The sequence below is a fragment of the Tigriopus californicus genome, chromosome 7, assembly GCF_007210705.1.
Source record: "Tigriopus californicus strain San Diego chromosome 7, Tcal_SD_v2.1, whole genome shotgun sequence".
In the NCBI taxonomy this organism is placed as follows: Eukaryota; Metazoa; Arthropoda; class Copepoda; order Harpacticoida; family Harpacticidae; genus Tigriopus; species Tigriopus californicus.
This window is the reverse complement of record NC_081446.1, coordinates 4,954,370-4,981,540: the sequence shown is the minus strand read 5'-3', so window position 1 is coordinate 4,981,540 and position 27,171 is coordinate 4,954,370. Positions and strand designations below refer to the sequence as shown.

The 27,171-nt window shown below is 43.4% G+C and overlaps 1 protein-coding gene across 1 annotated transcript in view; it reads right to left on the bottom strand.

Moving 5' to 3' along the window:
- The window catches only part of LOC131883217 (B-cell receptor CD22-like), an 82,851-nt gene that overhangs the window by 45,060 nt on the left and 10,620 nt on the right, over window positions 1–27,171 (bottom strand). The window contains exon 2 of the mRNA XM_059230624.1: window positions 3,156–3,430. Within this exon, the coding sequence (XP_059086607.1) occupies window positions 3,156–3,306 (151 nt within the window). The 5' untranslated portion in view covers window positions 3,307–3,430. The remainder of the gene's footprint in view (window positions 1–3,155; window positions 3,431–27,171) is intronic.

Genomic DNA, 27,171 nt, shown 5'->3' with positions numbered 1-27,171 from the left:
GAGCCTAACTGGTCCGTGTTCCATTTCCCTGATGGGGTTGGAACGGGGATGGATGCCTCCTGGATGGCTTGGTTTTTCCCGTGGTAATGATGGCCAAAGTGTGCCAATGTACGAGTCCAGTTGTTTGGGTTCTTAGCAGAGACCCTTGATTATTGCCAACCCAATGCTCATTGGCAAGCGAGGGGTGCCTTCGGTGGTTACTGTTAGGCGCAATGGTTTTCCATTACAGTTACTTGGACATACGTAAGGGTATAAACTTATTGCTCGCAACCACTTTCTCGCAAAACATGTGATTTATGGCCTGGACAGCTTTAAGTGGAATTGGCTACCCAAGAGCTTATTTCTCTGCAGGAAATTTCAAAGGAAGACAAAAACTTCCTACCGATAAATCAATGGAACATATTCCACGGAAGAAGGAAGAGTGTTCGTTGAACAAGGTGCAAGTACGAGTAAGTAGATGTCTCAGCATACATCCGTAGGGCACTTTCATCACACTCGTTGAAACAATCCCTGGGCTTTTGAGCATGAATTATGGAGCCCGTGTGTCGAGACCTGAGAGAGAGAGAGTTGAGTTGCCTTGGACCTTTGGCGTCTCATGTTCCCAGTTTCTGAGGGCGAATAATGGTCTGGAGAGTCATCTGGTATGTACATGATACTACTTTATAATGGATACCCAGAGATTTCTCTGGCGAAATTTTCTGTTGCCGCTCTTTGAAAGTTTTCCCTCTTCCTTTTTCTGTTGTGCTCTTACGTGGGTCGTACAAAAGAGTGCCTTGGAACTTGTTGGAACCCGGTAGAACATCTCACATCCCATGGGTGTTGGGTTGAAAAAAGTGGTACCGACCTGACTAGCTCTGTGGCTCTTTTTCTTTCGTCACGAGTTGAGGTTCCACTATGTATTGTTACCTGCCGAAGGAAATGCTTCAAAATGTGCTCATAGTTGAGAGTAAGGGCCACAACTATGGTTTTGTTTGAGTTTCCATAACAAAGTCCTCGAAGGTTCAAGGCCCTTGCTTCCTCTTTGCATTATTCTAATGTTCCTTGCCAATTTTCTTGGCCAACTTCATAAGCGTAAAAGACCGTTACTGAATTCCTTTTGGCCTCGCTATCTAACTGTTTCGACTCCCGTTCAAAATACTTATTTGCTCATAAAACCACAAACCTTCCGTATGTGGGGGCAGTTTGTGTCTGGAAACTGTATCTTTGGGATATGGAATAATACGACATTGGTGCTTCATTCTCGAATGATTTCACCTAACTTTGGCGTCAAGCTCTAATTCTTGCTTGGCGTTCATTTGCATAACGCCTTTTGCTATGAATCAGTGTCTCATTGGTAAACTTGGAACACAAAAGCTCATTGGAGTTGCCAAATCCTTGACTGTCCAAATGCAAGGGAGAAGAAAAACTTGGACAATTTCCTCAGCGATAGCATCATCATGGTCATCAAGCAAGTCCTGAGACCCCCCCCTCTCCCCCCTCATAGCTTTGCCATCTAGATCAGGGATTTACCTTTGGAACATTTTGGTAGCCAAGAAAAAAATAGAGCACCACATGAAGCAACAAAACGTCCATTTTGAAAAGGACTGCCATTGATGGGAGTCTCATTTCCTCAAGATTGTTCTGAGAATCTTACTTTAATGTGTTCATTGTCATGATCTATTGCCGAGGCAAGATATATTTATGCAGGTTCTCTACATTCAGACTTCTGGCAAGCTCAAAACTCAAGACAAAGATCCAACCAAAGGCTTACAAGGAAAAAGAGACTTGAGTCATCTCAGGCTCTTTTCTTTTTTCTTCGGACTGTTGGCCCCCCTACGTAGTCGTTCATTGGTGGATTCACCTCATTGTAGGTAAATAAAGTCGCTTTGTACTTGAAGTGTTTTGACTTGGCTCTGTTTTCTCTGGTTCCAGACGAAGACCGAACTTGGCTCCAATCTCCCAATTGTTCCAGGTTGGTTGGAACCAATCGCCAAGACTTTCTCGAACATTATCCACAACCCACCCTCGAGATTCATTCAAGGGACCTTTGGAAATCCGAACCCTCTCTCTAAGACCCTTTGTGGAGAGATCAAATGAATCCTAGGGAACATCCCCAACAACTTATCTGTCGTTCTCGAGAGCTCACAAGTTCCCAAGTCACATGCCAAGTGGTCATTTGTCTTTCGAAAAACCTATTGGAATTTCTTTTAATGTGCTCTTACTTCGAAATTTGCCCTCTAATGTGTTTATTTCTTTCACGTCTGCCCTTTACCTTTGGAAAGGGTTTAGGAGGGACATGGTTTTGGAGGGAGAGCGCAAGCGAAAACTAGATCAAGTGGAACAACACCTTTCCGCTGCCTTCTGCTTCATTAAAGAAAAAACTGGAGAATGCATCAGAGGGAAGGAAAGAAGGGGAACAAACGGCTTGTTTGGTCCCCTCTCCGTGGAATAGCCAAGTGTGAAATCATTAATTACACCCGAACTCTTATGGAATGTGCACCATGGTGCCAACACCCTTCGTCAGGAACCTTTCGCTGTAATTTAGTTCCCATGAACTGGGGCATGATCCCCTCTTTGTTCAGTCTTGATCGGCTATTATTAAGTAAACTTTTAGAGTTCCAGTTCCGTTAACAATCTGCCTTTACAGGGACCCCTACTGTAAAAGTCAAAGAGGATATCACCCGGTTAAGTCAGGGTTCGGGAACTGGCTTTAGAGTAGGGACGATACAAAGCATATGTTATCAGAACCTCTCCGAAGAAAGTGCATTCTATTATAGACCAGAATACACAGACAACGCTTTTTGGACATCGTTAAAGCGAATGCAGTTTCTTTTACTTAAGTTGTCAAGATAATCAGCGGTCACTTTAATAATAATTGGATCAAATAAATGCAATTGCAGCTATTGCGCAAATTATCCTCAACCTATTCAAGAAAGAAATTCCTTTTGGATGTCGTCATTCCAGCAAATAAAAATAGGCACGACTTTTTTCGAAAGCTCATTTTGGTCTTGAGAGATTTCAGGAAAAGAACTTCATCATGAAGGGATTGCACAGCCAAGGTGTTTTTGTAATGTTTTTAGAGGGAAGAAGGGGATAAGAAAGAAAATTAAAAAAAAACCATCTTATGAACGCCTGAAACATTATTCTCAAAGATTACGCTTTCATGCCAGACCTACCTGGTTTCTCCATTTCGGTGAGGACTGATCCATTGGTCCCGGGAAATCCAAAATTCAGGGCGTTCAAGACAAGAAAAGTCTTAATGACGGAGTAAAGCCGGCTACTCCGATTTAGCCTGAACTGCCACTTAAACTTGGAAACTCGTTCCATTTCGAATGGAATTAAAACCACTTCAACACTGGGTGGCACAAGAGTTGTAACGCGTGCACTGGTGAGCTAGCATTCTGGTCTCACCTCAGATCTGTGTTTCAAGAAGGAGCGACTCTGAGCAGGCCTGTAATTGAAAGAAGAAACATTGTTTAGATAGTTTAGCCTTTGGAACAATAATGAGAATTATACAGTATATGGATGTGGAGTAGTAGGGAGGGGGGTTTTGTCTAAGAGATGGGTAAGTGTCAAGATACACGATTCGTGGTTTATTCAATCAAGTCCTAAATAAAAACATTTCTATTTATGATGTATTGCCCTGATTTATGACGTGTATGAATGAGTAATGCCTACTTTACATGGCAATAAAGATCCAAGAGACCTATAAAATGATACGAACTAAAAGTGTCTTCGTTGTTGGACAATTCATAGAACAAATCGTTCGATTTGTCTCCATTTTCAGTGCGATTTTCCAGCTTCTTTGGCCCGATCGAGAATAAGGACAAATTCCAGCAATTAACTTGGTCCATTAGAATAGCTAGTTGTGGGAATGGGTGAGAATAGGAATTTCCCACAAATGTGAACAATTAGTGGAACAAACGGAAACTTTCCCATCCCTTGTCTGTCTGTGTGTGTGTCAACTAGGGTTGGCCTCTGAGTGCATGCTCTAAGCTTCATGGAAGAGTCAATCAATTTGAAATTCTTGTCAAGTTCTTCCTCATGTGTGCCAAAGTTCCTTTCTAAATGCACGTACGTCACGGGAAACAAGGCAGCCTTGGCAATCTGTTCGAAGTCAGAATGGAGTTAGCAAGCCTACTTCTCAGCTGGTCTCTTGACTGCCCCGCAGACTGACTAACTGGCTAACTTGCTTGGGATTCAGGGTCGCAGAATCTTCACCGCTTGAACCTGTTTGTGTGCCATCCTTGAAAAGTTGTCTGCAATCCGATCAGGCCCCGAACATCAAGGCCTGGTCTTGGCTTGGCTAGTTGGCCACTTTGCGTCCAGGTCCCATTGGCAAGGTCTGGAAGTCCAAATGCTTGCAATTGTTTCTATAGCCCCGACCTAATCCACATGGAGTTGGCCAGAGTGCAGCAAGTTTATTTTGCATTTGCATCAGCGTCGAAAACCATAACAGGAAAACAGACCTTCAATCAAATATTTGTTAGGCAAGGAAAAAAGTCACCATTGCAGAGGAATTTTGCATTCAAGTCCAGAGAGAGAGAGAAAGAGAGAATGGAAGCTCCAGTGCATTTATTGTACGTGCTTTTATTAACCTCTGCCACACGATGGCTTGGGACGTTCATACATTGTAATCGTCTATTAGCATTTCCTTGTGGATTCAGCCCACTCCCATCTCTTCCCCCGGACTCTCAGAATCAGTTGAGACCATGAAACAATCGAATTCGAAAGGCCTTGAAGTATCGGCCAAATTCGCTTTTCTGTTTATCTTGAGAGACATAGTTTTGAGTTGAGTTCGTGTTGGTTTTTGCACCGAAGACATCGATTTGACCGTCGCTCTAATGCATTTATCAGCCTTATTTCATAGACTTTTGAATCGAATATTTGATTCATCATCAGATTTAATTATTTATTCATGAGCTCTTTGTTGGTGTTTTTTTTTTCTCTGGAAATGGTTGCTTTGGCACTAGGCGTGACCAAATCTCATCCACGCATCATGAAATATTCAGTACACCATTGTGATCTATGAACCAAAAACAATCCAGAGACGTGTTTAAGGGTCTTACTATATGGAGTGTGTGCGGATACACGCGACGTACCAAGCGTGGAACAAAATCTAAATGTCATAATCTCGGTTGCCATCTCTTACTGTGCAGTTCTTTTAACGAACTTGAAGTGGCTGCTTGAAGGTTGTCATAAGGAACTGAGTGGAAGGTCATGTGAGGGAAAATCAGAATGCACTTCCAACTCTCACGAGGACTGAAGGAATGTTCCATAGACACTGGTTTTCTATTAACGTCAATGGCTGCCATGAACACAAGATGAATCTTAAGACGGGGGAAACCCAATGTAATTTAGCCACATGAACCAAACGGCTCTCCCCACCCAAAAACAGAGTTTCTCCCACTCTCCCAAATTGGTTGTGGTTTTCTCTCTCTCTCTCTCTCTCACTCTCTCTCTCACTCTTTCTTTGAAAGGAAGCACAGAAAATGGACACAACAGTTCTAGGTCAATGAAAAATGGCCTTGGCCCCAATGGGACCTGCAAGTGACTGCTTAGATGTTTGGCTCCGCCGGAACATGCCGCAAACTAATAATCGGGAAGCTCTTCCATTATTTGCGTCGCTCAATGCACTTTCACCCCTATGATGCATGCCATAATCCAATATACTCTTGGACAACCGCCAAACCCAAAGTAAAGCCCCAAATTCCTCCCGCGCTCTCTCAGAAATGTGAGAGGAGGATTCAAGGCTGTCCAGATCTTGATGGGGATAATTCATTCGAAATGGCGGGGCCGCCCCCCAGTTACCATTGCAGAACCATCAATGCCATAATGATGGTCATCATCCCCATCCTCATCATACGTGACCATGGGGTACAAACATCCCGGCTGTCCTTCCATTGACACTTTGATAAGGAAGGTGGTTGTCGGGCCTAATGCGTTTTTGTGCAATTGGACCGTGCCAAAGACAGAGTGAACCTCTGAAGGTTCTTATCTTTGAGGAGCTCACCAACCACACGTCGTCTTCAAACTGCATCCTACGGCATTTGCCAAGTGAAAGATTGCATGAAAAAGTGCATTTCGTGCCGAGGGTGGAGGATTAAATGCTTTTTGGCCAATAGGGGTGGGAAGTCCAGGTTTAATCATAGTTTTTCTTTGCGCCACTTAGCGATAGAACGTACGTAAGACTACAACTAACTGGCCTGAAAGCCGTCCTTATTTATGAGGCAAAAGAAGGCTCCTCTGTAGATGGAGCTACGTAATCTGGCTCTTGTATTGGAGATGTAATACGAACACGGGACAATGGGAGAAAGAAATTATGATGACCAGGAGCCGTAAATTCTAGTTATGAATGAAAATGTGTCGGCAATTTATTCGTTCTTCACAAGACAATCCCACATGTTTCTTTGTTCATATAAACAATCCCTGACAAAAGTGGATTCAGCTATGAATGTAGACTATCAAAATGCCTCGTTGCTCAGGCAGGGTCAAGAACCACATGTACGGGAGTGCAGCGAGGAGCCCTTCAATGAATTCATATGATTCTAATACGAAACAAGCACATTAAAGTACATACATATCAAATTGAAACAGTTCTTTGGGTACGGTTTATTTTCATTTTGATATCCGAGAATGACTACAAAACTAAAATGAAAGTCATTGATTGACGGTTCCAATAGCATTTTGTTCTCTGTCAAAGCAGAAAGACAATTGACTTTTTAGAAACAATGAAAGCAATATACTATGAGGAGTTACTTCAAACTCCCTATATGCCAAGATCCCTTTTGATACATATGTACGATTGTGCTCGATCAATTACCATATCTAATCGCTCAAACTACTTCTTCCTCTCTGAATCTTCAGACATTCCTAGAAAATTTGAAATATTTATAATTGCAAGTTCTGACCTTTCCAAATTGGTGTTGAAAGATTTAACCGAGTTTGGGGCCTTTTTTCGAAACAGGGCAACTTAGGCGAGTTTGGGTCGGGTTTTTTCATTTGCTAAAACCCTCGTCTTAGTTTTTGGTCCTTTCAAATCTTTCTTAATCTTCCCGCGAGCTCGGTAAGGAAAAACTCTGAGTGTTAGTGGCAAGTTTGAAACGGCTCCAAACAGGAACAACAGAAGGCTAATGAGGAATTTCATTCTTCCAACGGTGTAAAAAGCTACAATTCAAAACAGGACCTTTCTACAAGTTTCATTCGTTGAAAATCTTAGAACTTGAGTATGCCTAAGAGAGCGCTTCAGTGGGTGGGAAATAGTATTTTAGTTGTCAAAATATCTAAATACTCCTCAGGTTTTTGGGTTTGGGGTAGAGATCATGGAAGATCATGAATGGGATTCATGGCCGTTTGAGATCACTGTAGCAACTTGATTCGTTCCGGAACCGTTGTTATGTTGAGTTTTAGTTCTATGTCTCTTTTTTGTGATAGAATGATCGTTGGATCAGTGTTCAAAGAACAGTAGCGAAATTTAGACCAATGTCAATAGACCAAGCGAAGAAAAGAAAAAGTGGTGAAAATATTTTTTTGGGTCCTAAATTGGGGTCTTTCTATTGTTTTCTGTATGGGAAGAATAGAGGCAAGCATCGCAGTAACCGAGCACTGTGATCAAACGAGATTTTCAATTATGGGCAAAACTTACGTTGAAAAGTAAAAGCAAAAATTATTCTTTTTTTCTTTGATTTAGGTTTGATAGTGTTGTTCAATACTGGCTTAATTTCAGGATGTTGTTTGGACTTAGAGAATTGCATTTTGAAATAAGGAACGAATTTCACATATTAATAGTACAGGTTAGAGGGCAACAATGTCTCCATTTTGTGTTCCGGAAGTCCCCTCAGCTGTGGGTTTTGGCGGCAGTTTTAAATCACTTCTCATCCTCATTTGGGATGGCATGAGTCTGGCGTATTCTTCAATTTGACTCAAAACTGACACCACCAATAACCTAATGGCTTCTAAAGACGACAATAATGAAGTTGGTTTTTTTTGTCATATCAACTGCGCCCATCGTTGCACTACTATTCACACCATCCCTACACTTGCAGTACAACAACTACTCGTACTGTTACTCGTACCACCACCACATCTTTCAGTCAAGTCGAGTCGTTGTTGCTTCCCTGGGGATTTTTTTCACTCGAGTTTCCGAGGCAGCTGTCAATTTCGATGTGGAGGCCTGTTTTTTGCCTTATTCTTGAGGAATTTCTTGGCCCGTCGGGTTTGATCAATCCCCCATTGAGACTGTACAAAAACGAGGAAGTCGAGTGGAAACTGTTTTTCCTCTCAGCCTTAAAACCTGCCTTTTCAAGGATCAACTATGAAGACCACCCAATAGCTACAAGAAAACACAAGCACGATCTTTAAGTGTCTGAACGGGAGTCCAAATACCAATAGAATGGTTGGTCGGGATACCCCAAGCTCGGGAAACCTACTTTGTGTGCGTCAAAGCTTTGAAGTTGGCACCAAACCCATTGTGTCGGTTGTGTACCAAGTAGCTTGTTCCAATCATTCTGTGATTGAAAAGAGAGTAGAATGAAAGCAAGCACGGAGACGTAAGTCAAAGTTTGATTCCCTCGGCGAATTTCAGCCAACATGTGACTGTTATGGCAAGTCAAGCATGCAATTTCATCTGGCAGAGTGTTCCATGAAACTTTGCCAACTTGATAGCAATCCTCTTGACAGGTTTGGAGTCGTCCCACAGAAGAGAGGGGTTGATGATGGAAATCATGCATTCGGCTCTTCAATCCACCCACAGGGCAGGGCGTTTTGCATCTCAAAAGCCAAGTCAGCAATCTCCACGAATGTTTGCTATCCCCCCCCCCCTTCTCTCTTCCATCCTTTGCCATTTCTCCTTAACTGCCTTGGACGCACCTCTGATATGATCCGATCCCTATGGCTTTTGGATATCGAGTGCTGAAGGTTTCTCTTCTTCCTCCTCCTCCCATCCTCTTCCTCGTCTTCTTCCCATTCTGTCACCATTAATTTAGCTCCACCAAAAAAGAGGAGAACGACCCTCAATGGTCCCAATTTCATTCCGTCGCCTGGACCAGAGTACTAAGCGAGCCGCCCACCGACCCAACTAGCCCAGAGGAACTGAGAAACTGCAGATTCAGCCCATTATCTCTTTACGAGATAGGTAAACTGCTCTTTTTTTGCCGCCTTCAATTTCGTGCCTGGCAATGGAACACTCATTTAAGGGCAAGCCAAGAAGGAGCTTCCTATTTCGTCCAGGCCTCACCCACCATCCTCCAGGATTCGAGGTACTCTTAAGAAGACTAGATGAGTGACGGCCAACTTGTGGACCCGATTGCCTGCTGGCCATTCCCAACAATTAAGAGGTAGTTTGGCCTTGATTGAACAGGGATCCAACGACCCTTAAAGGTACATAGCGCGGCTGGATCAATCAATGCGAATCCAAATCCGGACCCAAGGTTGGCTCTGACATGGATCTTTTTGTAACGGGTAACTCAACCGATGAGGGATGCTCCCAGGCCTGCCAAGAACTGTCTTGTTGTATCGCCCTCTTTGACCCCCAAGGGACCTCGATACATATTTGGATTGAAGGAAAACGCCAATATTGTTTTGATTCATGTTGGTTGAGCGTATAGAAAATCGTTAAACCGGAATTTATATGCAGCAATGCGCCAAAGTGGGTTGGAAACAATCTGAACTCGCGTTCAGGTTCGCCGCAACATCAAATACATGTGGTGTTAAACCGAGGCATTCGGGAATTATCATTCAATATCAAATGCTCCAGAAATCGCCTTAATTCAATTGTGTTCGTGCACAAGTAAACAAGCGGCAAAGTTCCTCTAAAAGTTATGGAAACAAATTTGACTGAGTATAGAGATCTATGCAGAGGGTTTTGGGTCTGAAAGATGGGTCCTTGGCGACTACTCGGGTCGAGTTTCTCCTATTTCTGTTTCCGATGAAAATGCTCCATTGGAAGAGCGCTCACATTACTTATTTCCGAAGTTGGTGAGGTAATTTCACCAAGAAGACGACTGCCACCAATGACGGCGCAAGACCTTTTCATGAGGTAACGGCGGCCTTGATTGAGGCCAAGGCCGGATACGCAGAACCCGACTCGATGACTGGAGTGAATCTCTTTATTTCTTTTTTATCCTCGCACAAACACTTCCGGACAAATTTTTCCAATCCGGGTAATGGAGGAATCGATTTTATTTCCTGTCTTGGCAATTTATTCGCCATAAAACAATCCATTGCCGAATTGAATGGGAAGGAAAACAACGTTTAAGCAAATGTCCCCCTCGGTCCCACTTGTCTCCCACAAGATTCGTTTTACTCTATCATAGGGTGCCTTTAGACTACGATGAAAACCCAGGAATGAATCCGGATTAGGGGGTTGAAGTCCGACCGACTTCTTTCATCCTTAAGAATGGATCTTCGTTGAATTTCCACCCCGAAAAGGGATTCAACCCAGAGAACGAAACCATGTGCATTTGAGGATGAATCTTAACCTTCAGCGTGTCAAAACAAATACTTGAAAAAGCCAGCAAAACAACATTTCAATAAGCTCTATTAGTGAAACTGTCTCAAACTCCCTCACCAATGTCCTGTCGATAAAAGTTATCTATGCTATGTTGCAGAAGGAGTTGAGATTGCTACCGTAGCTACGATCCAGTCTTTCATCATGGCCGTAATTATATCATTATATACGTTGTCTTTACACACCTGTTGATTACCGGTAGCCTATATTGGTTTCTAATTTGCCCTTGGTATTAATAAGCGAATTATGCTTAGTTTGATTTGACATTATGTCTGACACAATGGCGTTCTTAGTCGAAGTTTTTGAGCAGAGATGAGTGGTAAGGTACGGGGAACAAAGACAACCACCTTAATTATAATTTGTCATTCTTCACCAATTATCATGACTTCTTACCAACATTGAATTTACCTACCAAAATCATAAACAATTGAAAGTATTGATTAAAAAATTACTTCAGGTTGCCTAACTACTTGGTCATCTATATTTCTAGTATGAAAGAGCTTTATAAAACGTGGGGAAATCTAAGCTCATTTTGGAATTTCCTGTTGATGTCAAATGAAATAGAGACTGGTAAACCTATGCATTCAGAAGTAACATAACCATTAATGCGTAACAATAACAATGTAAATATCTGTTTTTAAAGGTGCAATCACAAGGTGCACTCCTAAGACTCGATCAAAGAGATTTAAACTTTGACTTCGATGGTAGTCTAAAGGTATCCATATTCTCTTAGAACTGCCAATGAAATGAATGGATCACTCACTCACAATCCATTGTGGTCCCCTTTTTCCGTGTCTTCTACGAGGTCCCCCTACTCATTTCTAATCTTGCTGAAAAATGTCACCCAGTCCCCTTGAAGCGGTCTCGAATTTCAGAGAATCCCTCCAAATAGCCATCCGTGTTCCTTTTCCGGCTCAAGTTTGGCCCACCCAACACATTCTGGAACTGAGGCGAAATCATCATGGGATATCCATCTTCCCCAGAAGCAATCAGGGTGGCCGACTTTCGCTTTTCATAACCAGACGAATACCTCAAAGCTAAAAAGGCCCTCTTAAAGGTATCTCGACACATTTAGGGCTCGATTTGTTCGAATGCCATCAAATGTTGTGAGCTCTTTAAACTGCCTCGAGCTTGGGTATTCAGACACCCTGAGAAATAGAAGGAGTCTGGTCGTTGTGGATGGTGAAAGAGGCCATTATCCTCCCACTTAAGGAGACAATTTCCGAGATATGAGCCAAAGACAAACCGGAAAACGGTCTGATTTCCCCCTCTTGTGTGAACGACCATACACTAGGAAGACAACGCAGACATGGGGAGAGAGATTGAGCGACTAACTTGACTATTCACGATTAATTTTCATTTCATTGGACATGTGAAATGGGTACGAGGCTTGATATGAATCACCAATCTCCAGGTTCATTTGGATTGTGAACAAAAAACACTCACACTGTATAAGATCGTTTTATTTGTTAATGATATCAAGGAGAACCCAATGCCCTTGAACATTGTGTATTTCGCAATTGTCTTGTACATTCTGTCCTCAAGAGGCATTAAAAGCCGAGGTGGCGTTGCATTGGGGCCCCGAGGTCATTTTTCTGCAATTATATTGCACTTCCCCGAGTGCAACAACCATTTTCCAGCAATTAACTCATTCAATTACTCCCTTGAAAGCTCTTCTGCTTTCGCTGCAATGAACGTGAAAAACGATTTTGCCTACATGGGCACAGCCTCAATTCAAGCATGTGGTGCTTCAGTCTCTGGTAACAATGGAACATGGGGCCAAGATGGTATGAGCAGTGAATGGGTTCAATTGTTAACAGAGCCTACTGAATTCGGTTGGGGTGTATTCTTCCAGCATGAACACGAGACCACACACTCGACTCAAAGTCAGGGGGACCTGGGGCTCACATATCAGTCTTACTCGTTCCAACCTGTTCCATGTACATCAACACTTGCTAAGTGCATCGGGCTTGTCCTTTGATTTTTCCCGTCCTCCCTTCGACTCTCTTCTTACTACATCTGAGTGTGAAGAGGGCTGTCCGAGGATTTTCATCCGGGTAATTTTCCATCTGGAGGGAGGAGGGGTTAGAATTTAGAATGCCTGACGTGCTTTACGAGCATTCCACGGAAGAGCAGAGTCATGACTTACTAGAGAGCTTGTAACGAGTCCACCTTAATGACAAGCTGACAGCCGCGCTTGGACGGCACAATTCAATAAACTTGCTAAGTCTTTTCAAGGGTGAGTGAGATGTTATGGCCAAGACCATGGCAATTCTTGCCCAAGGAGTGTGTCATGAAATTCACACACCATTCACAAGGGCAATTCTTGTGACCTCCTCTCCTGCTGATAGACGGCTTTACCTTGGGCAAATAAATGCGCTACGTATGGAGGGATGAATGCGACGACCGACCTCTTATTATCTGCCAACAACCTGGCTTTGGCTAAATGAAGAGAAATGCCCGAGCCTTGTCCCGTTAAGAGGTCTACGGGAAATGCTTGAGCAAATAAACTCGAGTCAAGTTTAACAAGACAATTTCGCAATGGACCCATCCGTTGGGAAAGACTTTTGCAAAGTTGGGAGACAAGAAAGATTGCCGGCTCACCACGCACTACAAATTACTCCTCGAACATAACTTCCTTCTTGCACCACCCTCTTAAACAAATGTTTGGCAAGGAGGCACCTCCAGGGAACAGAAAAAAAGAACAACCAACACTTGAAACTCTATTATTATTATTAGCATTGGATATATTTGTATCCGACATTCTTGAGGTTGGCGAATGGTTAATGGGATCTGTCATTGAAAGTAAGACATTGGGTGTGTGTTTGTTTGTAGAAAGACCGGCTTCACACCCCACTGTGTGTACGTAGTAAAGTTCTTCATTCGTCACTATCTTTTTGCACGACCTTAAAGTTGCAAATCGACTACTTGCGTTTCAAGGCTAAGATTGGTCTCATCCAGTAAAGTAGGGAGTGTATGTGTGGTCTTTTTGTCCCACCAAACTGGGGTTCAAATGCATAAAGCTGACAGTTTCAGAGTTGAGGACCGGTTGTGGCGCAAAGGCTGCCTTTGAAGAGTCTCATATTTCTCGCCAATTGTCGCAAAAAGAGCCCCAAAGATGAGACACACAAAAGACAAAGATGGAAGCAAAAAGAATGGAGGGGAACACGTCTGCACGAGTCGTCCACAATCATAACCACAATCACCACCAACAGTGGCAAACCAGTACTTCGACCAATAGGACAGTACCAACCGACAACAACAACAACAGCAACAACAACAATACAGGACCTTTTTCGGACGAAAAGGTCTTACTACACACCCACTGTCTTCTCCGGGCAATTTGGTCCTTTGGCGAAACGACAGTATTTATTCAGTACCTTGGTCCGTGTCTCTCTTTCTCTTTATCTCTTTGCGTGTGTTTTTGCAGGGTTCCCAAAGCAAGCTCCTTGAACGACGACAAGAAACTTTTTGGTGCGACCAAATCAACGGGGAGTCTAACCATCAAAAATCACGCCATCTTAATACCTATTTAACACTGGAAGATAACACGACAGGGGGCTGAGAACAGGAGAGTTCGGAAGTTTGTCAGACGAGAAATTCGCTAGAAAAAGGAACTCACCAAAACCACCATAGGAACGGTTTCGGGTTGAAATGAAGGTGGTGTCAATGGAGATTGGTCCAATTCCTTTATTCAAATTGTACAACGTATTGGACGAAGATCGAGTTGGCTTTGGGCAAGGCTCATCTCTCCAAGAAGGTCATCTTCCGTAGATGCTCGTCTTATATGTGCCCGTAAGGGAACGTGTTAGCAGGACTTGGCTCCGAGTCTGACTACGTAAAGTCGAAAGTCTTCCTAGTGTGTGCGTGTGTGTGTGTGTACTCTCTGTGTGGAATGGGACCTACTGGATGTGTACAAGGCCGGTGGATTCCTTTTCCGTATGTGGTGCAGTTAGTGGGAACACAATAGGAGTGAAGAGTGTATCAAGGATGTTGAGCCTTGTCATGTTTTGGCAACTCCCATATCTTTCAAGTTCCATCTTGAGCTCGCTTTCGGTCGGGTCTTAGTGCTAGCTGCTATCCTCTTAGTTGTACATAACGCGCCGTTTGTGTCGTTGAAACAAAAGATTTCTGAGATAATGCCATACCAATGGCAACTCCCAGGGATCTTGTTCCAACGAGAGAACTCTCTCTCTCTCTCTCTGTCTCTCTGATTCTCTGTTTCTCTTTCTCTCTCCACACCAACCAGTTTCAGTAATAGTTCTTCCATCACCCTATCACCAGATACCATCTTCTTCTTCTTGTCCTCCTCGTTCTACTTCGCCCTTTTCTCGCCTACCGCTACTAGTCAAACTATCCTCAATCCCCAAGTTGGTGAGAAAATGAGAAAAAGATATTTTGCCCTTGGCTATTTTCCTGAATGAGCTAACTTTTGAAGCATCTCTCAGCTGAGCAGACACGAACAAATCAAAAACTATAGCCTGCAAAGTGAGCGGCTGGAGGCCTAGATGATCCCACCCGTTCACCTCGGCTTTCAATCTTAACCCTACAGCTTACACTTTCCAGCCTTTGTCTTCGCGGTGACCTTTTCCTAACTGGCTGTCTTGGTTAAAGATTAGCCAAATTTGATTCGATTTCCTTTAAGGTGGCTCAGGCGAAACCCCTGTCAAGTAGTCCCAGGGGAGGGGCGTGGAATAGCACAGCTAATGCATGTGTATGTGAATTGAGAAGGTAGGGTCGCCACGAAAGAGTAATTAAATATTAGTCAAGTCTGGTACAACATCATTTGGTCCTGCTCTCTGTTTTTGTGTGTGCATGTGTGTGTGTTGGGGGGGGGAGAGAGAGAGTCCCACTCGCCTCCTCAATGTCACGTCTTGCAGACCACAAAAATCAATTATTCATACGCTCTCCGAGTGAAGTTTGCTCGCTTGTCGCTAAAACTGGGAGGATCTGGCGAAACTGCGAATTCAGTTTTTTAGGCTGGGGATGAATCGTAAACGATGTTCCATCCATTCCTCCATATGAACGAGCCAACTGCCGAGACGTCGACGAGTTTGAAGTCTCTGTTTTCGCAGGAACCTGATCTGTTCCCACCTATTCCTCATGCACATGGGGACTGTTTATATAAACGTGGATGGAACTACGGCCAAGTTCCATATCCGTGTCAGCCTTAAGCGGCGCAATTCTCGGGCTCAATATCACTACACACATGCAGTAGCATGCATGGATGTTGTACGAGAATACCGTAGTGGCGTCTTGACTGGATTGGAATTCCAAGCTAGTTCGCGGCGAGATCAAGGCAATCCTTTTGGATTGCAAGGATAGACTATGGGATTTAAAGAGGTCGAGAGGGAGTATTTACAGAAAATCATCCTTCCAGCTTAATGCAAATCCTGATGCTCCAGATTCTTGGCAGAAAAGCCGAGAAGAGATTTCGCCATGCTTCCCAATCAATTGGTGGCCTTCGTCAGTGGCTTTTCAAAGGGGGAAAGGTCCTTTTGGAACGTGCTCACTATGTACGTGGTTGCGGTTCTGCTCGATCGTAGACTGTCATGCTACGATTCATTATCTGTTGTTAACCCCGGAAACCACTTCCGGGGCCCACGTCCCTCTCGTCAAACAATGGAATCTCGCTTTTTTTTCTCGGGCCCACATGACCCAATAACCTATATATTGATCTCCAAAGGGAATTTGAGTCTTTTTAGCCTTTCAGAGACAGCCAAAAAATGGGAACCTCTTTGAGGGTAAGTATATATCTCTCTCTCTCTCTCTGTTCTCCTGCAGCCTTGCCTAGTGTGGCCGTCCTCAGTCTTTTTAGCGACGGTTGTGGGCCACTTTTATCGTTGGACAAAAGAGCAAGGTCATTGTTCTGTCCTATAGTATTGGAGCATCTTCTACGTTATGTGAAGGCCCCCCAGAATTGGCCGGCACTAAAAAGATCTCCCATCCATTCCACCATTCGACCGTTCGCTTCTTCTCCATGTAAAACTCTTTTACGACTTCCAATCCTTGCAGCCTAAAGTCAGGTTCCCGTTCCCGTGTCAACTGTCATACCTGAAATTATGAACCAAACGAATGCATGTCAAAAAAAGTTTCGTTCTAAAATTTTTCCTTAACAAAAGCATGAATGAACAATTTATTTATATTTACACTGATCCCAAAAAGACTACAAAGTGTACTAGTCTTTTTTCTTCTGTAGTCATCTGCTGCTTAGCTTTTCCCACCATAAGTCTTCATTAAGCGTTGTGCCATTCATTTTACGCACAACTTTCCGTAGAAGATGTGTTTTTAGGTGCTCACAGTGTTGGGTGGTCTCCGCTTATAAAAGAGGATCCCGACTCTCACGAACGAAAATGAGAATTCAATCAAATTTGAACGAGAAAATTTGATGATGGAATCACGAAAAAAAATGATTGATGAGCGACATCTTCTTCTCCGCCTTTCACTACTTCTGCTCCCTTCAATCAACCATCCAGATTTTGTCACCTGAAGGAACAGCAGGAGAAACTTGTTCCCAGAGATTGTGCAAAAAGAACTCTCTAAAACTATTGGCGAGATGTAATGGCAACGGCACCGAGAAGCTTCAACTTTAGTTTAAAATATCTCTGGTTTCACAACCATCCATTCTGATGGAAAAGTGCGTGGGATCGTAAAATCGATATGCTAAGGTCTGCCTGCATCTTTTCAGGATAAGAGGTTGCTTTTCCATAAAATTTCATATCCGGTAAAAATCCCTCAATAAAAAGGTACCATGCATTGTCGTGTTTATGAAAAATCTTGACGAATCACGCCACAGCCCTGGATTCCCATCATAATTGTCATTGCGAACCTCGTTCATGCGGGGAGGTCATAAATCCTGAGCGTGATTGTTGAGCTTATGGGATCATCGTATGGCGGAGTTTATTCCAGCTTGGGCACTATCTCACCACCCATCCAATTGGAAGATATCAGATGCCTTTGGGATTTGAAGATTTACCAAATTTATGAGAGTTCTTTCCGTTTTTGTTGCTTGAGCAATGCTAAATCGAGATAAGGATTAGGGAGCTCCATGAAATTTGTCTCTATTTTGACTCTTCAGTTCGGGATAGTGATGGAAAGAGGATGGAGGTGCAATGTTGGGCACCTGCCACTTTCTTTGTGCTCAATATTCCAGACGAAAGGGGAATTATGAATTGAGCTTTGCCACGCGATCGGAAATGTAGCAGCCACACCTTCTTCTTCTTCGTCGTCGTTATTGTCAGCGTCTCGCAATCGAATTGAGTTGTCGAGACAAAACGAGTGTCACGATTTCACGATTCGATCAGTTGTTCTCCAGAGTTGGAGATTCCCCCTTCATTTCGGGAGCCCTTCCGAGGACAAGGACAAATGAGGGGAAACAACGATCAAGGCCATTCTCGAATCTCGGGCGGTCGAGCAGCCAGGCTTATTAATGTCTCAAGATTATCATAATTCTATGATATGCAATGATCCAATTGTTCCAGGCTGGATCATCAACCTGAAGGATACTTCTGAATCAGCATAATTCTCGGAACACCAGTCCAAGTACCCAAACAAAGTATAATCTAGGACCAACGTCCGCTCAGTGCCACATTTTGCTCAATAACACATGAGCTGAACAACAGCTGTGGGGTGCTTATTGCTTCTTGGCTCCATCCAATAGTTTTTGAGGAGAGGAAGAAGACCACGATAACATCAGCCACCATATGATGTACTGCAGAGATGAGAATTTACCCACTCAAGATGATGGTCTTAGATCCAACTTATCCCACCAAGGCTCCATCCTTTGCTTGCTTGCTTGCTTGCTTGCTCGTTTGCTAGGTTAGAGCAACTACCTTTCCTTGATGGCAACAACAGCTTCCATCATGGGAGCACGGTTCAATACGTATCGCTCTTGGGCTGGTCTGATGATCATTTTAACTATCTTCATATGATAATTGCTTCTTTGGATGGATCCATTAGACGATCTTTTCCACCGTCGTCTCCTTGGCTCCTCTTGTGACTGGCAATGAAGTCTTCCAATTCTGTTCTCGATTGTCTCCACAATTGAGCGACTACAATATTACCGGAAGCTCCGCTGCTGCATCATTCCCGATCCATTTAGAATGTGTTCGGTCCAAGGTAGTGGGCCTAACCGGACTGAGATGCTACCACCGAATCGCGCAATAAAAGACAGAAAATATGCAAAAATGGAGAGGATGAGAGGAATGCTCAAGGGCACGGAAACTAGACCGGGAACTTGGGCCATTCCAGGATGAACCACTGGACCTCATTGTACGAATTACATGAGCCAAGCCATTTCAGCAAATGAGAACAGTATGGGCAAGAAGAAGAAGAAGAGGAGGAGGACGAAGAAGTGCACTGGGGTGCTTACTAGTGGACGAGTACCACATCCGCACACTACGACCCTCCGCCAACGAGACCATGGAAGAACGAGGGTGATGGCCAAGGATTATGGTTGGGGAGGAGATTTAAAGAAGCGTCGTAGAACCATTGGTGATATCATTATCATATCCTAGCACGTCATGAACAACTACAGTCCTTAATTCGACGTGATCTACGTTAAAATAAGAGCAGTCAGCACATTTTGGCCGCACAAGCACGATGCCTTCTGCTCGAGATGACTCGTGTGTATTGGTGACCAATTTGTCATGACTTGCTGCGGCCATTGTGCTGGATATGTTCTAACGTTGTAAACCATGGCTACTCTATAAAGAGCTGTAGAATGAGATTGCATCTCTTAGTTTCCTCATTTTAGCTTCCTTATTGTGCTTGAGCACTGACGGGAAGAACCATCGCAATAGGAGAGAAGGGGCCGCCTCACTAAGATACAGACGATAAAGGCCACTGCACGCTTTACTCCCCTCGTATGTAAAGGCCACCGTTGGTTTCATCTCCTTCTTCATTTTCTCGGTGTGTTTCTCAGCGGCGAGATGTGTCCTTGCCACAAGTCGAGTAACCACCAACCCGCCCAGATTCATGCATGTACAAGAAAAGGATCTTTATCTTCAAAATGACTTGTCCAGACCAAAGATTAGAAACAGCCAGCAACTAATTGTATCCAGAGCATGTGGCACAAATAATCGAAAACAGAGATAATGGACGCATGGAATCTTTCGATGAAAATAAGGAAAAAAACCCATTGGTTGGGATCAACCGAATAATGTAGTGCTCCATTTAAGGCTGTATGAAAGCCTCGGGAGCATGCACCAGTTATCAAGAGTTGGCGTCATTTATTTTCATTTGAAAAGGCGCTTGGGTGGAAACGACCAAAGACGGGGGAGGAGGAGTGAGTAGAAGAAGATGAAGAGTTGAGCTTTAAAGGAGGCCTCCAATGCTTGCGATGCACCTAAAGCTAGCTAGCTCGCTAGCTTTGTCGCTCTCGCGTCGAGCAATCGCTCTCCAGGGTGCAAGGCACAAAAACCACACCACACTGTTAGAGGATCATTCCCTAGGTAAAGGAGCTTTTACCTACCCCATAAAGCGCAAAGCATTACATTGCTTCAAGGAATCCCAGTGGATAAATGCCCTCAACACTTCTCTGTTCATATTGTGTTTTATAGTACGTATACATACAGTACGTGTATGAGCTTGACCCGAGGTCAATCAACAAAAAACATAGCGGCTGATTAATAGTTTATTGTTGACATTCTGTTATTATCAACCCGATCGGGGTCAACATCGCGCCCAAAGGAATTAGGGTGAAGGAGGAGTTCCCACCAAAGCAGCCTTCTCCCTAGGGGTGATCCTTTGTTATTGCTCACTTTCCTCAAGAAAAACTCTTGGAGTCCTTCTCCATTTTTGCTCCTCGTCGGAAATGAAGAAGGGGGAATGATCTCTTATTTAGCTGTCATAGGCCTGCTGAGACTTTGGGAAGCCTACACTCTTTTGATCTTGGAAGCCCAGAGTACCTATTATGTTAGAGTACAAAGTTCATAGTGGTTCGTTCCATGGTGGCCTTGCCTGGAACACTGTTCGTTCCGTTCCTCAAAACTCCACTTCGTATTCTGGTCTGGAAGTTCGTCGTTCTCTCTCGCTCAGTCAGTCTCCAGTTACGAGACCACCCGGACGCATGAACGGGCCAGTCTTTTCACGTCATATCTATTGGCCTTTCTGAAGTCCACCAGGGCAAATTGGCCTTCTTCGTAAACTACATCACCGACTTCTTCACCCTAATATTTACCTTACAACATCTCTAAGGCGATGAGATTACACCTTTAGAACTTGTTGTTGACGGGCCGCTCGTCAAATTTCTGCTTCAGCTTCAATGCGCTGGACTCCACTGATAGAAGGAAGTTTGCTATGAAATTGTTAGTGGCCCCAATGAGATTTTAGGGATTGCTTTGAAGTATCAATCTTGTGTACTTTGTGACCTAAATAGCAACCCTCCCTATGTGGTTCATCTCCTTGGAATTTTTTTGCCAAATTAAGACCTATTGACTAATTTTAGTGATAGGTGAGAATCACTTGTGATACACTACGTGACAATCGAATGACCCCTTTCCTGACCCCAACAATCGATTTCTGGCTTGTGTGATACCGCAGATCATATTTTGGATTTCATGTCAAGGGTGACACACTTTCAAGAGAGAGATATTGACAATGATAAGGACCCCTTTTCCATTACGCAGGTTACTTATTATTATTTTTCCCCATGCTGACACTCAATATGATTATGACTGTATTCTCTCTTCACTAGTTGTGGCATTCATATCTGTACTATACATTGGCGAAGTGCCTTGTCCTTTTTCACGACCTTTCAAATATTATACGTTTGGTCGTCCACTTTATGCGAAATAAACTGGCGATAAAATGAGCGAAATAGCCCAGTTTCCTACGATAAAAAGCAACTTCCTGTTCCTATACAACATAAAATGGTTTCTCGTTTCTGTATGGCTCTCCAATTTTGAGGCGGGTCCTCCAATCGGTCTTCCCTACAATAAACTTTTCGACTCAATCCAAGTGAGGTAAGGTAATTTACAAAAGTTACCAAAGGCTGAAAAACATTGATTACTGTATCAATCTTGTAGAAAAAGCCTTTCATAAGCTACCAATGGGAAGAGCATTATTATAGGTTATACAACCATGTGGTAATGCAAAGCACTCAAGCCTTTAAATCCAAATGATGACTATTCGGGTCACATTAAACCCAATCGATGAAGTCAGCATACATACCCTATTTTTTTTCATTTTGGATCAGGTAAGGAATAACCCTGTGGAAAGTCTCCTCCTATAATTCATATCTTGAACCCTTGCAAGTTTACCCGTCTGGTTTTGAGTCGTTTTGGGGATGAGAGACTCACTGCTTTTGAGCACTTGCCAATAAGATGACAGTTCCAGTAGTTGGAACTGGGTGAGGAGCAAAGTGTCTCGGGGAATGTGCTTTATACATAGAAAGAAGAGACTGGAGAAGGCAAGTAGTCAGTTGGAGTTGGTTGGTGGTTGGTGGATGGATGGCTGGCTGGCTGGCAGCAGGAAACAGGCCATGGCAAAGCTTGCGGAAAGAGGATGATCGTGTTGATGATGAGGACGGTTTCATTTCCATTTCCTCCACGAAAGATGTCATTCTGTAGCAAACGCTTCGGCATTTGGACCAGGAACCCAATCCTGAGCATACACAACAAATAAAAGCAATACCAGTGGGGACGACGGTAAGGAAGAAGACGAGGACTTAGTGGTGGATCCGTGGCCTTCAAGGTCGACGGGCACGTTTTGGCTGAGGAAACGACGAAGATGATTCCGCACCACAACAAATACTCGTACGTACGAGTACGTACAGTACACAGTCCAAGCCCCGAATCACATTGAAAATAGGGGCCCGAAGAATTGGATGAGAAGGATATGCAAATAATCATCCTTTCACTCACTGTGCCTGGATTTTCTTGTCGGGAACAAATGGGAGTGAAACTTGGCACTCACTGTTACTAGAATCCTTGTAGAGTTTAACCCACGCACGATTTCGTCCCAGATTCTCATTAGGGCGGCGATCATTTAATGAATGTGATACTACCCAAAAATACCCAAACACCACTAAAGATGGGCAATTATTGAAATATCCGAGGAAAGTGACGAGGAAACGAGCTTTACGCTCCACCTACTAAGTGGACTCAACAAAACCATAGAAATGACAAGTTAATTGTCATAAATTACGTCCTCAAGGGAGGTCGAAATATTACTCTCATACTGTCTGTCGGCTACAACCCTTCTTAATGATATGGATATTGAAGACAAACAGTGTCCCCCTTGTCATAAAACTGTAGCCATAAAAGGACAACCTCCAAGTGGATCTCTCGACGGGTCCTGGTCCTGAATGTCCCCTTGTGGAAACCAACAGTCAGCCAGCCTGGACTCCGAGCACCCACAGGAGCGCGACCTTCACTGTTCCACGAATCAAAGCCCCACTCAGAATCTTCTTCCAATGTTTATCTAGTGGGAGTAGTTTGGAGATCCGAGTCTCACACGGGACGACAAGTCTGATGTGCTCCACAAACATTTCCAAAGAAGAGGAGGAAGCGCAAGCTGATTGTTGATCCCAGATCCAAAAAATCTCAAAAAGAAGGTCCATTCATACGCGATACACGGGGAAGGTTTGTAAATCGCTATACCCAAAATTCGCAACTGTTGTTGAGCAGAATGTTTTTGTATTATGGCAAATGATGTTATCAAATTATTCTTACGCACTATCAAGTTATTGTAAAACACTGTCATCTAACTATGACATGAGTCTATGAATAGCCAATAAGGAAACGGGGAGACAGGAAGGTCTCCTCCTTAGCTTATTGGTTTCTTTTTTCAAAGACTCGGCTCTCCTTACGCGTTATTTACTGTTATAATGAATTTCTGTTGTGAAGATATCTAGCCAATCTCGGGATCGGCTCGAGATGATAACAATGTGTTCCCTACGAAGAATAATACTAATAGTTAAGGAGGGACGAAAGCTTACCAGATAGAGAGACACAAGCAAGTACATAGTAATCCCTTATCCCAAACATTAAATCCTACAATCAGACAAGTGAATCTCTTGAGAAGAATGAGAAAAGGACTCTTATCCCGAGATTCATCAATTTGGATTCACCCAAAACATTCTCGTCGTCTGCGTGTTGTTCCCTCTGATGTTCTCAGTCATTGAGCAATGGACCGCCTAGAGCTGTTGATGATTATTTCCAATGTCATGTTCAGTGAGAAGATCGCTTTCGCTTGCTTGATTTGGTCATGCTTGGAGAACGCTCAATGCTCGAGGTTAGAGCTTGGAATCTGTCTGACTTAGAGAGGCACGCACAGCTGAAGATAGTCAGCCGTTTTAGTGGAGGCATTTAGATCTCCCTGGATATCGTTCTTCTGCTTCTTCTTGTCTATGTTCCACGTCTAAATACAACTTGTATCAAGCCGACGCGGGAACGACAGCCTTTGAAAAGTAATCACCAAAGAACGGGTCTGATTTTGTTCTTTTTGGGGAAGTTGATTTTGAATTCTTTGCCATTTTCGAGTCCACCAACTATACGGCACATTTTGGTCGGGATTGAGGTCAAAATAACAGAACAACAATAATTACAATGATAGTTCTGTCACACAGTCATGACAACTAAAGATAATGCCTCACACTAAGGCCAAGTTCTTGGAGTACTTCAATGACTGAGACGAGTTCAAGGTCGTGAAAAACTGTTCCGCAATATATTGTGAGACATGTAGGTAATCTTGACAATTAAAGGGAATTACTTAAGGTTGAACATGCATAAAAATGGCTCTAGCCCATTGATTGCATGACCTAGAACAACAACAGTTATGAGGAAACACTAGAACTTCTAAGCATGCATGTAGCTCAGTCAAGAGACGAATGGAAAGATTAGTTCTCAAAGTTGGCTCAAATGATGTAATAGGAAGGGCGATTTTTGAGCAAGGAACTTTTTAGTCTACATATTTCTCACCCCTCTCCCTTTTTCCTGTATTTTTTTTTCAATCTTCCAATTATCTCATTCGATTTCTTTAATATTATCTAACTTTTTTTTTAATTTCTCACACATTCGTTTGTTAACAGAAAAGAAACGTTTTAAAACAAAATTCATCAATTTCAAATCCGGTAGCAATCACGTGGCCTCTATTTTTGAACAAATCGAGACTTTCATATATGTCTGTTCTCGTAACCGTTCTCATTGAAGGACTTGCGCTTTTGCCTAACCATCTTGTCAAAGTACAAGTCAATAAAGAGTGAGATTGCTCTCATCATGCATAGCATGTTATTGTGATACTTTTCCTTCTTAAAGCATCAACTCTTGCACATCTAAAACGATCAAAAGGATTTACTGGAAACGCGTGACCATCAAAGAGAACTGTTTTTAACATTCAGAAACTTGCGCATTTCATTGCAGTACAGGCTCCCTTTCAGATGCGAGTTTATCATTTGGTACAAGCCCTGGATTTTCTAGCATGTGAAAACATGAACATCGCGATTATTGGTAGCAGTCATCCCAGTTTAAACATAAACTTTCTCGCCCTCAAGTCCTCCAACGACCCGAAAAATGTCCAAAGGTAAGCCTTGTTGAGTCAGCGACCAGGCCCTCCTTTGTTATGGTAATAAATTAACTGCACCCTTGTCAGAGAGGAAAGTTGAATTTCACCGGGGGCACCTTTCCACAAAAAGTGTGCTTTTAAGGCCTAAATGAACTAGTCAGGCATGGTGAAGGCTCATATGGGTGTTTCATGCCACTCCCTCCTCTTACTCATGAATAACAAGTACAAAAGAATTATGCCACGCTCGTGCCCTAATACACTTCACACCCGGCCATTTTCCCGTTGAAAATTTGAAGCACTCATTTGGTGGCCTTTGATAATGGACAGGCACTTTTATCTGACTTTCTCAAAGCATTGTTAGACGAGGGCCAGGTTTTGGATTCATTAGTGGCTATGGTATCAAAGATCTAAATCCTGAATTCCATCCAGAGGAGGTCAGCTCAATGGTGGACAGGCTCAAATGCACCTGAATACTGGTTCGGGACCCATCCTCTTGATGCGCCCCTGTTCGCTAGGCCTGATTCCTGGTCGCTCTTTGTGGAAGGAAAAAGTTTTGAAACTCTCGTGCGAAGTGCATTTCACATCTCCAGGACAAAGACTGACTAGAGGGACCGAGAAGGAGAGAGAAGGTTTTCTCACAAGGCCTATGGGAAGGTCGAATTCAAGTTTTCAAGTAGTTAGCAAGCTCAAACTGGATACAAGAATGGTCGGTCACGCTTGCACTATTTTAAGGCCTCAATCAGGGCATGTGAATTTCAAAATTTATCCACCGAACCAAAAAGTAAATAAGGCCGAGCCCCTCTTTGAGCAATTAAGGTACTTCTCTGATCCAGAGTAGGTAGCATATTTATGCACCTTTTTCATCATTAGAAAGGGCTGTAAAATGCTAGGCTCAACTGTGAAAGCGGACTTTTCCCTTGTTCGATGAATACTTACTAGGCAATAGGCTTCATTGGGCCTGTTCTTTATATCCCGTTTCGCACCCAAGGCTTGATAGTCTCGGCAGTGTCGGAGAAGGACAGTGGTAATCTAAGAAAGACTTTCTGGGACAAGATTTTTCAGGATCCCGGAGTCGTGTTCAGGCCTCATAACGGGCATAATATGTATTCTCAGCCAAGGGCCAAAGGGTTTTTGAGCGCATTTAATTCTCAGTCTGGGCGAGAAACCGCCCGACAACAGATGAACCCGCAAACGACAAGTTTTCAGAGCGTACCACGTGCGTTGAAGACATTACAAGGATACAAGTATGGCTGATGAGACAACTTTCACTAACATGTGGGGCTAAGTGGCAAAGAGGGAAATGTTTGATAGTGCCACTCGTGTCTTACTCCGTGGTTAATCTGACAGGGTTTCTTTACTGATGCCTCATTTCTTTGTTAATGGCTTTGTCGGCATTTCTGGGGAATAGAGGGGAATTCCCAATTTCACAAACTTTTTCATACGACCATCATTCACTCTTAAGAGATCTGAGAAAAAGCGAAACAAGAAGAGAGAACGCCCTACACCGCAAAGAAACATAGATCCACCGAGAATGAGGGAAGACGAAATTGCCCCTTTTATCCACAAAATTTCCTCCTTTTGTGATCTAACAATGTTTGGTGTCACTAGGGAGCGTAACAACCAACAACCATTCACGTCTAAGAAGTACTACTTATAGCCCAGTGTGTACTGTATACGCCTTGTTCCTCAGACTGCGCTGGAACAATCCCACTTTTGAGGTCTGTGGATTCCTTTTCAGGATCTGATTGACAAGAAAGGTTCCCTTCATTCGTTCAAGCCACACCACATAGAAGGAATGAAGAGAAAATGCGAAGGAGGAGGAATTGGAGGAGGAACAAGAAAGAAAGAAAGAAAGGGATCCATCCCAAATGGCTCTTGGTCGTGCGATGATATCCTGCTCGTTGAGCGAAGGTGCCATGAGGCGAGGACATTCTAGGAACGATCCATTTCCCAAGGTTTTTAGCTGGGCTTGGTGACAAATGGAAAATATTGCCACTGTACTACTACGTACCTTCTCTTGCTGACATAATGAAAGGGATCTTCTAGCCAAGGTGAAGGTCCAATTTCACTGATTTGTGACGCTCGTTTAGCTCCCGCGTCCTTAATTCTTCTCTTCTTTGGACGGAGGTTTTGGCAACTCAAACACAAAAACTCTTACCTGAAATGGGACCAGAATACTG